This window comes from Antechinus flavipes, chromosome 1 (assembly GCF_016432865.1).
Source record: "Antechinus flavipes isolate AdamAnt ecotype Samford, QLD, Australia chromosome 1, AdamAnt_v2, whole genome shotgun sequence".
NCBI classification, from domain to species: Eukaryota; Metazoa; Chordata; class Mammalia; order Dasyuromorphia; family Dasyuridae; genus Antechinus; species Antechinus flavipes.
The window spans coordinates 70595402-70607691 of NC_067398.1; the positions used below are offsets into that span (position 1 = coordinate 70595402).

At 35.4% G+C, this 12290-nt stretch overlaps 1 protein-coding gene across 4 annotated transcripts in view; it reads left to right on the forward strand.

Annotated features, from left to right (window-relative positions):
* COBL (cordon-bleu WH2 repeat protein) overlaps positions 1-12290 on the forward strand; it is a 304356-nt gene that overhangs the window by 170598 nt on the left and 121468 nt on the right. For all 4 annotated transcript variants that reach the window (XM_051984152.1, XM_051984142.1, XM_051984161.1 and 1 more), the window contains one exon: positions 10115-10348. In XM_051984152.1, coding sequence (XP_051840112.1) covers positions 10115-10348 — 234 coding nt within the window. The remainder of the gene's footprint in view (positions 1-10114; positions 10349-12290) is intronic.

Sequence of the window (12290 nt, forward strand, 5' to 3'; positions counted from 1 at the left end):
GTTGGCTTCAGTACACTGTTCAGGTAACAACAAAAGTTAGGAAGAACAGAAGAATGGGTACCTAAGTGCCCATGGAGAGTAGAAAGCAGAAGTCCACAAAGGTAAGGGAGAAGAAAGAAAAAGATAAGAAAAAATGAGTTGTTCATTTGTTCAATTGTGTCTGACTCTTCATGATCCCGTGAACCATAATGTCTTGGCAAAAATAACTGGAGAGATTTACCATTTCCTTCTCTAGTGGACAAAGGCAAACAGGGTTAAGTGACTTGCCCAGAGTCACACGGCTAGTAAGTGTCTGGGACTGAATTTGTACGCAAACAGATATTAAGTGGTTTATCCAAGCTCAAACAACTAGAGGTTAAATTTGAACTCAGGAGTTCCTGACTATAGACCCAACACTAGCTTCTCTAAAGAATGAGGAGGGCAGCTTAATTCTAATAGCTTAATTATGTTGTGACTTTTGATCCTAAGCAAGAGGTTAATTGTATTCTTCCCTGGTTTTTTTCCCACTTATTTGTGGATGATCCGCATATATTTTAAGTCAGGAAAAGGAAAAGCCTTATAGGTTTTAGCTAATGAATCCTAAATTTTGAAAGAATAAGGGATCGAGCCTTCAAAGACTATCTTACTGTGCTCTCCACTTCTTTGAAACTATGGGCTGTTGGAATGAGCTCTTACTGGTACAATATTATAGGCTTTCAATGTAGCTTTCCAGAATTAAGCTGTTAGCTTTTCCATTCAATGAAGGTGCCTTCCTTGAATCAGAAATTTAGTAGATTTCTAGGATCAAAGACGTTAATATGGGATGGGTAAATAATAGATGGATGGATGAAAGGAAGGAAGGAAGGAGGGAAGAAAAAAGGAGGGAGAGAGGGACTGAGGAAGGGAGGGAGGAATTCCTGGAAGGAAGAAATGAGGGAGAGAGGAAAGAAGGGACAGAGGGAGGAAAGAAAGGAGAGGGGGAAGGAGGGAAAGACAGAATAAAGGAAAGATTTATTAGACTGAGATGATTCCATTAGTATTCAAAGCTCCCAATGTGGAACCTAGATTTATCATAGAGTTGATCAATTATACTGTAACTTGCAGAGTTATTTAGTCCAATAAGTGACTTGATGAAGTTCACAGCAATAGTAAATGTGAGCAATGGTATTGAAAATCTGGGTCTGTGATTCCAAGTCCAGCATTCATCCCTCTATATTATGTCACCTCCTAACTGAAGTTGGAAGGTGCATTAAATCATTTCTATTCCTTAATTGCCATTTGAGTACTTTGCTTAATTACCCTATTTGTCTAGTTTCCTGGGAGTCATAAACTAGGTCTTATACTAGCTAGAACTAGGTCCCAAACTATCTAGAAGCAGATGAATGAGAGATATAAAAAGACCCTCCAAAAGGTAGAGGCCAATCAGACAAAAATGAGTTCCAGCAGATGTTCATTATGGGGAATGCTGTGAGAGAGTTGGGGCTTTGATGAAATAACATATGTTTGTGAGTAAATTAGTTATCAAAATGTGGCCATGGATTTGAGCTGGACAAGGGGGTTGTTCAAACATTGGTGGACTATCATTAGAGGTAATAGTCGTTTCTTGGATAGAATCTACTATAATTGCTATATATTTCCTTCTTGGAATTTTGGCAAACTGTAGGAATGGGTTGTAGCATTAGCAAGCAATTCAGAATAATACCATTAAAAATTCACACTTTATATAATACTTAGAAGTTTGCAAAATTCTTTTCACAAAATCTTGTAAGAATAATTGACTGCTGAGATTTCCGTGTTTGGGGGTTTATGATGTATACAGTCAACAGTTAAGAAAACAAATGTGACATCACCAACAAAACCCAACAGCAAGAGATACAAAGAGAAATTCCATTCAGAATAACTGTTGATACCATAAAATATTTGGAATCTATCTACCAAAGGAAAGTCAGGAATTATATGAGCAAAATTATAAAAAAGTCTCCACACAAATAAAGTCAGACTTAAATAATTGGAAAAATATTAAGTGCTCTTGGATTGGCCGAGCGAACATAATAAAGATGACAATACTCCCTAAACTAATCTATTTATTTAGTGCTATACCAATCAGACTTCCAAGAAAATATTTTATTGATCTAGAAAAAATAACAACAAAATTCATATGGAACAATAAAAAGTCGAGAATCTCAAGGGAACTAATGAAAAAAAAATCAAATGAAGGTGGCCTAGCTGTACCTGATCTAAAATTATATTATAAAGCAGCAGTCACCAAAACCATTTGGTATTGGCTAAGAAATAGATTAGTGGATCAGTGGAAAAGGCTAGGCTCACAAGACAGAATAGTCAATTATAGCAATCTAGTGTTTGACAAACCCAAAGCCCCTAACTTCTGGAAAAGAATTCATTATTTGATAAAAACTGCTGGGACAATTGGAAATTAGTATGGCAGAAATTAGGCATGGACCCACACTTAACACCATATACCAAGATAAGATCAAAATGGGTCTATGACCTAGGCATAAAGAACGAGATTATAAATAAATTAGAGGAACATAGAATAGTTTATCTCTCAGACTTGTGGAGGAGAAAGAAATTTGTGACCAAAGATGAACTAGAGACCATTACTGATCACAGAATAGAAAATTTCGATTACATCAAATTAAAAAGCCTTTGTACAAATAAAACTAATGCAAACAAGATTAGAAGGGAAACAACAAACTGGGAAAACATTTTCACAGTTAAAGGTTCTGATAAAGGCCTCATTTCCAAAATATATAGAGAACTGACTCAAATTTATAAGAAATCAAGCCATTCTCCAATTGATAAATGGTCAAAGGATATGAACAGACAATTTTCAGAGGATGAGATTGAAACTATTACCACTCATATGAAAGAGTGTTCCAAATCATTATTGATCAGAGAAATGCAAATTAAGACAACTCTGAGATACCACTACACACCTGTCAGATTGGCTAAGATGACAGGAAAAAATAATGATGAATGTTGGAGGGGATGCGGGAAAACTGGGACACTAATGCATTGTTGGTGGAGTTGTGAACGAATCCAACCATTCTGGAGAGCAATCTGGAATTATGCCCAAAAAATTATCAAAATGTGCATATCCTTTGATCCAGCAGTGTTTCTATTGGGCTTATATCCCAAAGAAATACTAAAGAAGGGAAAGGGACCTGTATGTGCCAAAATGTTTGTAGCAGCCCTGTTTGTAGTGGCTAGAAACTGGAAAATGAATGGATGCCCATCAATTGGAGAATGGCTGGGTAAATTGTGGTATATAAATGTTATGGAATATTATTGTTCTGTAAGAAATGACCAGCAGGATGAATACAGAGAGGCTTGGAGAGACCTACATGAACTGATGCTAAGTGAAATGAGCAGAACCAGGAGATCATTATACACTTCGACAACGATATTGTATGAGGACATATTTTGATGGAAGTGGATTTCTTTGACAAAGAGACCTGAGTTTCAATTGATAAATGATGGACAAAAGCAGCTACACCCAAAGAAAGAACACTGGGAAACGAATGTGAACTATCTGCATTTTTGTTTATCTTCCCAGATTATTTATACCTTCTGAATCCAATTCTCCCTACGCAACAAGAGAACTGTTCGGTTCTGCAAACATATATTGTATCTAGGATATACTGCAACATATCCAACATATAAAGGACTGCTTGCCATCTAGGGGAGGGGGTGGAGGGAGGGAGGGGAAAAAAAAAATCGGAACAGAAATGAGTGTCAATATAATGTAATTATTAAATAAAAAATTAAAAAAAAAAAAAAAAAAAAAAAAAAAAAAAAAGAAAACAAATGTGTAGTAAATCCATTTGGCAATTAGGCACATCTCTCCGAAAATAAATAATAGTGCTCTTCCTTTGCCAGCTATTGATTTATTTTCAATGATTAAATGAAGCAGAGAGGAATAGGAAAGAACAGTCCTTGATGATTTCCAAGATTCCTTCAAATTCTAAAAGTTAGTGATTCTAATAATTTTATTCAGAGGTAAAAAGAATACTGAAGTGGTTTGTCATTTCCTTCTCCAACTCATTTTACAAATGAGGAACTGAGGCTTACAAGGTTAAGCGACTTGCCCCAACATCAGCTAGAAAATGTCTGAAACCAGCTTTGAATTCAACAAAATGACTTTTCTTGACCCCAGGCTCAGCATTCTGTCCACTACATCCCTTAACTTTCCATATTTCCAGAAACTAATTATTTCCTAAAGCTATTGTTGTTATTAACTAGTCTAAAAAGCATAGTCTATATCTATGGGTTTCACTGTCAGAAGGTAATCCCAACAGTATGGACTTTATGGATAGAGTTCTAACTTTGGTCCAATCAACTCACTAAATTTTGTATTTTAAGATTATTTAAAAACAAATTCACTTCAGGTTGGGCATTGTTTGCTTATATTTCAGCTTGCAGCGATGACAAAACAAATATCTATCCAGAGTCTGTCTAATAGTTAGAACCATCAGAGATAGCATGGAACTGTTAGCAGGAATTCAACATTCCCCTGGTTGAAATCGCTTCCAAAATGAGAAGTCTCAGCATATTTTTCCCCATTGAGAATTTAAATGCCATCCCTTAGATACTCTCACCAAGAAACTTGGCCAAGAGAGTTGTTGTTTCCCATCACCCTCCCAATGAAAACTGAATTCATAAATTCATTTTCTCTGCCTATCAGCAACTTTGAGCTGAAATAAGCTGGCATGGTGTTTATATCCTAGGTCCACCATTTAAACTGAACTGACGCAAATCCCCAGGATGCCAGAACTACAACATGAACGCTGGCCGAGGGTATTCAACTAAAGGAATGACCATCTCAGGAAAGGCTGTACTGTGAGAATAAGAGGAGAAAAAAATGTCATTAATAAGCAACCTTCTGTGAAGGGAACTTTGACTGCCCCCGACCCCTAGTGCTTTGCTGGCAGCCATGGAATGGAAAACCATGTTCTTTCGTTTCCCACCAGAAATTGAGATGAAGCTGTCAGATTCATTGACAGCTCCATGCTGCCATGCTCAGCTGATCCTGTTGAATGGTAGAAGGATAATGTTGTCAGTCTGTCTGATCTGCTTTACATCACATGGTCATATCTTGGAAGATAGCCAAACCATGTTTTTGGAAGAAAAAGCAATTCAGTTACATTAGTGATTCTGAGCACTACCACTATTTTCCCTCCTCCTAACCCTCATAACACCTGCTTCCTGAAAATGTTAGAGTTTTTAGGTGTTCTGTGTTATTTTCGATTTATTTTTTAAACCCACAAAAGGAAATAATTTGCTGGGAGTGAAATAGAGGGTTGGATCAGGAAAGTGGAGACCTGGATTCTTGCCCTGGCCTAGACAAAGGAAAATAACTCTTTAGCCTCAGTTTCTCATTGATAGTATTAGAATTAGACATCAACTTGCAAATTGTGTGATGTGTATTTAAATGGTTTGTGGTATAATCCAGATGTAAATTATCTGAAAATGAGGGGAAAGCACTTTTAAAAACATATCACATTTAATTGTTCAAATTTTTAAAAATATGTATTAAAATATATAATTTTATTGAACAGAATTTTAAAACATTTAATTTTTGATATTGTTAAGCTCTCTATATGTATCTACAAGGGCAGCTGGATGTTGCAGGGAGTAGAGCACTGGGTTTGGAATCAGAAAGACTCATCTTCTTAGGTTTAATCCAACTTTGGACACTTAGTAGATGTGTGACCTTGGGCAACTCACTTAACCCACTTTGTAAAACAAGCTGGAGAAAGAAATGACAAAATCCTCGAGCATCTTTGCCAAGAAAACTACAAAATTGGATCATGAAGAGCTGGACACAACTAAAATGATCAAACAACTATATATTATATATAGTTTGAATTTAAGATCTACCTTTGTCATTATGTTTGTATGTGTGTATTTTCTTATAGTTCAAGGTGCCATTGCTTAAATAATCACTAATTATTTGATAATGGGAATCTTTCTTATTGTACCTTATTGATACTGCATTTCTGTGTATATATAAACTAACCTATACTTATTTAGAATACCATAGCCAAAAAGATAATTTAAAATACTAAGTGAAACAGGGTTAAAACCTGATGCTTTAAATATTGTTCAAAAATACATATTTATAAAAATGCTGTATGTCCTAATGTAGTCTTCAAGGTCCAGGGAGACAAGGATCTCTTATATTTATTAATAAGATAACCTTGAGATTGGAACCAGGATGTCACTGACACTCAAAATTAGGTATAACTACTAGAAGCCTATGAATCTAGACATTTTCTTCATTCAGCAGGTATTTTGGGCACACACTATAAGCAAGACCTTGGGGAGTAACCAAGACAAACAAATCAGAATTCCTAAAATCCGTATCTAGTATTCCAAGAGCCTTCTAGGTACCCTCTTCCTTCTCTCCCACAGAGCACAGTAGGTGACCCCCTTATCAGTTTAATTTCTGGGGGAAAAGGAAACCTGTTTCCAGGATACAGACTCACGTTTAGTACAGGTCAGTCTGATGATACCCAAATAAGACCAGAGATAGCAGCATCCTTTGATAACTATTGCTGCTTTGCTGTACATTGCTCACTTATTAAGAACCAATGGTCCAAAAAGTGACCCCTGCCTGTTTGTCTCCAAGTCTGTTATTCTCAAAGAAAACCAAAAACACCGTTATCAAAACTTCTGTTAATACCTGGTTATAGCTATTTTAGGTATAATGAAGTATAGTGATTTTTCACCTGTCACTCAAGCTTTAAATGAAACATTCCCAGATTATTTTAATGTGAATTAAAAATAGTTATAAAACAACAACAGAGATGTGGAAATCTATGCAAAGATTAGGCTGGAAGCAGTGAGCACACATGTGCGTGTTTGTTTCCCTTCAGTCACATTATTTTTTTCTAGTATAGTTTTCTTATTCTTGAAAACATAATTATGAAAGTCATAGCAAAGAGCCAGGAAAAAGAAAATTAATTAGTGGACCTGAGATAAGTAGATTTTTCACTTTTTATTTACATTCACATTTTTTCATATAGACCTGAATGAAAAGTAGCATAGCACAAGGAGATGAGGTTAAAAGGATCCAAGTTCAAGTATATACATTTATATACATGTATATTCTTCCCAATGGGGATTTATCTCTACCTCTAGATGTCAGATAGATTCAGTTCTTTATTAGGACACAGTGAGCAGAGAATTACTAGACAAGGATTCATCCTGAAAATTCTTGGCAGTCTAGTTTCCTAAAGGGGGAATTTTGAAATTAATAATAGACACATCCCTGGTAATCTGAGTTATATTCCAGTGGTTCATAGGGAGGTGGTCAAAATAAAAAAAGTGAAATAAAAGAATGACATAATCATCTGAGGAATACCATTTTTAAAAAGTCCCTTTACATGTCAGAGGAATGAGTAATTACTCATTCTCCCTAACTTAATAAGTTCAGATCAGAAATGTGTCTGCTTTGAAATATTTTGTATTGTAAGGAAGGGTGAAATGAAACTCTTAATTTTTATTCTTGCATTTGACAGCAAAGTGGGTGGACCTACTACATAGATCTTATGCAGATGCATTGATTAGCATTGTACAAAATGGAAAGGGGTGAAATTGCTGTAAGTAGCCTTGCAAACAAGATCATGGATCTATTGATTTATAAAGTACTAGCTACTCTGCTGGCAGTTACTTCACTTGGACATGCATCAACTCTTGTACATCCTGAATATAAAGGATTTTATAATCTATCTTCCTTTTTTTGCTGCTCATTAGTTTTACTCTGTGTACATCTAAGAGTTCTAGCTTTGAAAGCTATCACATTGATACATTTTCATTTAAAAATTAACTGTGGGAAAATGTCATAAGGAGATAGAGAGTTGAAATCTCTGGGTTTGGCAACATGATATGGAAGAGAAGCCTTGCTCCAACACCCATACAAGAAAAGAACTTGACATTTTGAAAAACTTTTATTGACCAATGTGGACAGGGAACAGGAAACCAAATCACTCTTGCAAGCACACAGCATTTTGTTCCTTGCTGACCTTTAAACACCACTTTGTGTCATGAGAAAACCAAGGAAACAGTAATAATGGAGAGCTGGGGAAGCGATTTTCAAAACAGTTCTATTTAACTAACTGAGCAATATTGCCTACATTCCAGCTTTCCTATTGACTTAATATTGAAACAACTGAGTAACTTATCAAAGGCCTAAGAAATATCAGAGACTAATTTGAGAGGGCATCTAATGTTCTATCTGAATTTGGTGAGAGATGCTTTCTGTGTCATAGGCACTTGTAGTATATATAGCATATTGTGTGGTACATAATAGTCATTTAAATTTTTGTTGAAATATTGATAATCATTCGTGGAATAAATGAATAAGTGAGTAATAAATGTCTTGTATTTTGAATTCATTGACACTTTGCTGAGCTGTGAGTGAACCTGTGAGACTGATTTGCTTCAGGCATGAAGCAGTCATTGATCAGAGTCCATTAAGGCTTAAAACCAGTTCAGTTCTGGACAGCTAATAATGGACACACCAGACCTATACCCTTTGTCTAGTGAATAGCTTAGTTGTTCCTCAAGAGTCTATTGTTTGGCTATTGGTTCATCTCAGGACAAAACTGACCATTACCATCAGCTGCAGGAAAAAAAAAAAGAAAGAAAAAAAGTATTTATTAAGCATCTAATTGGGTATGATGTTCTGGTAGAAACTATGAATAGAGCCATTATGTAGACCTCCTCAGTGAATTTATAAAACATAGACATGCACATAACACAGAAGATAAAATATAAAAATACTAAATCAGTATAGAAGTGTATAATAAGATGTGTAGTACTTCAGTGTATTAGTGACCTCAATTACTCTTCAGCAATGTCCATCAGAGCCAATTTACTCTCTCCACTCTAGGATAGTTCTTATCAATTTTGGGGTTTTTGTTTAGTTAATTTAAAAAGTCAATTCCTTGTAATTTTATTTGTTTGTTTGTTTTGGCAAAGATACTGGAGTAGTTTACCATTTCCTTCTCCAACTTACTTTTATGGCTGAGGAAACCGAGCAGAATACGGTTAAGTGATTTGTCTAGTTAGTTTCTGAGACTGAATTTGAACTCCGGAGGATAAGGGTTCTGCTTATCTATTATTATGTATTCCTTTCCGTAAATCCTTCCTAAGGAATCCATCCAATTGCTTTCAAAATGAAGGAGGGAAAATGAATTTCATGTCTTCCTTAAACAAATGCAAAAATTATATGCAGTACATTTCCTATAAATAATTAATTCACTCATTAATTTAGTAGTATATTAGTGTAATGTTTTATCCTGTTAGTCAGAAATAATGCTTCAATAGATCTGTGATCCTATACTGAGCAGAGTTCATTCATCCTTTTCTATCTTGTGTAGTTTTTATCTCTGCCTTTCCATTAATCTTTCATAATGGATATACCAAGTATCTTAGAGACTCTTGTTGGGTTCTTTTAATATTTTGTGGATACTATTGGAACAGTCTCTCTGTAGATGGATAGGTCACCTTCTTTTATGGTAAAACAATTTCTTGCTGTCTTTTGTGACACTTTTAACACACAAATCATTCATGGTTGCTGATATTTCATAGTAACTTTTTATACCCATTTCGTGTTTTTCCATTGCAGTTTGCTTTATTTTTCATTATGATTGTTTTGTGGCACAGTGGATAGAGCACTGAACCCATGGAGACTTTTCTTTATAAATTTAAATCTAGCTTCAGACACTTATTAGCTGTGTGACCCTGGACAAATCATGAAACCATGTTTGCCTTAGTTTGCTCATCTATAAAATGATGTGGAGAAGGAAATGATAAACCAGTGTCTTTGCCAAGAAAATCCTAAATGGGGTCACCAAGAGTCAAAATACTGAAATGAGTGAACAACAACAATTACCAAAAAATAATAATAATAATAATAATTGCAAAAGTCCTTTGTCAATGAGAATCACTACTTTAATGTTACCAGAGAAGTTATAATGTGAACTCTTAGTCTGATAAAAAATGAATGTTAACTACAAACTATTGGTTTGAATTTTTGAAATACAACTTTTTTGAAAAATATTATTTTAACTCATTTTTGGTTTTGTTTGCTTGCTTGTTTTTTCAGGGCTGCTTGACTACTCCCAACTCCCCATCTGTGAATTCCCGTTCACTTACCTTGGGTCCATCCCTGTCCCTCAGCAACATCTCAGGAGTGTCATCAGTAAAGTCAGACATGAAGAAGCGTAGGGCACCTCCTCCACCATCAGCAACACCATCAGCAACACCCTCAGCAACACCATCAGTAACGCCGTCATTGCCAAGCACTGAGGCATTTGGTCAAGACAAGATGTCAGAAAAGGTAAGGGGAAGAACGGGTGGTTCTGGAATATAAAAACTCTCAGTGTGATATAGGGTAACTGTAATTCCTCACTCATTCTATTTCATTGCTTGTATCATGTTGTTGGAATGTATATTCATTCTAAATCAAAAATGGTTTGGATCTTCTCTTTAAGTGGTTTAATTTCTTGTAGTTTACAACATATTATCTGAATTGCTGAACCATGGCAATCTTTTGTGAAAATATAGACTAGCCAGCCCTTGCTACTGGACCCCTCTGACTTTCTTTGTGTCCATCAGCCATTTCATGACTCCATACTTTTTTTTTTTCTTTTAAAGAGATCCATATCAGGGGTTAATATTGAACCTCATGGTATACTAATTGTACTTCTTTGAGATCAGGCTGAATATCACAGGCTGTAGATGCACTAGGAAATAAACATATATATCCCAGGAACTTTAACAGCTAGACTTTTGTATTTATGCAGTAATGTTTAATGTGGTAGGAGGAATTTGTTCCTGCACCATTCAATATGTTCTGGCTGAAACCATCCCACTTCCTTATACCCACCGGTTGGGAACCTGCTTTGCTTGTAAATCCCTAGAGCCCTGGTGTTATTTCTTTGGAATATTTGATATAAATCTGATTTCTTTACTATATGAGTTAGAGTTGACTTATTAGAGTTAATCCTAATAACGAGCAACTCTATGAGAGTTGGCTGATGTAGAATTGATCCATTTTGCAGGTGATCATAATGAAGGAAACTGAGAAAAGCAAGGGGTTGAAAAAACATAATTCATAATCTCAAGAAAGATTATCCTTGGGAATTTACTCCATCTGTTTATATAATGACCAAAGGCTTGCCCAATAGATTTTTTTTGTTTGGGTTTTGTTACATTTTGGTTTGGTTTTTTGTTGTTGGTTTTTTTAAGGCTTCCTTTTTTATGATCTCCAAAGGAAAATAGAGTCTTCACAGGTAATTAAAATATTAAGTGTTGAAGGAAACACTGGTAAACATGTGAAATAGATGCTTGCCCTCAAAGACAGACTTAGCACTTTGACTCCTCCCTCACCCCATTTCTTTGATTTTCTCTTCCTTCCCCACCTTCACATCATACACTTCTAATCTTTGAAGCATCTAAACATAGAGCTCCTAGTAAAGAAGGAACTCTTTCATACTGTTCCACAATGGTGGTTTTCAAAGCTTAAAATGTTCCATAGGGAGAAAAATTCTTCAAAGAAATGTTTTTTTTTTTTTTGTATAAATCTGCCTTGTATTGTGCTATATACATCTGTCTCCAGGATTCTAATACTAGGTAGGTTAGGGGTCTGGGTGGGTGGGACCCTGCTATCCAAAATTATATATGAGTTTCCAAGGGTTAAGAGACTTACTTTATTATTTATTTTGAAAGATGATAGGCTGGCTTCTTGGAGTGATGTATGGTTTAATTCTCCTTCAAACCATGATACCCATAACTACTTCAATCTCAAAAGAAATATGAAAACCATACTTAAATTCTCACATGTTGACTTCTGTTTCTTAGTTGACCCTTCTCCACTATCCTTTGTATCATCTCTTTTGGTATTCTCCAAATACTTCTCTTTTTTTTTTTTTTTTGTAATTTAATTTTATTTAATAATAACTTTGTATTGACAGAATCCATGCCAGGATAATTTTTACACAGCATTATCCCTTGCAATCACTTATGTTTCGCTTTTTCCCCTCCCTCCCTCCTCCCCCCCCCCAAGATGGCAAGCAGTCCTATATATGTTAAATATGTTGCAGTATATCCTAGATACAATACATATTTGCAGAACCGAACAGTTCTCCCGCTGCACAGGGAGAATTGGATTCAGAAGGTAAAAATAACTCGGGAAGAAAATCAAAAATCAAATAGTTCACATTCATTTCCTAGTGTTCCTTCTTTGGGTGTAGCTGTTTCTGTCCATCATTTATCCAATG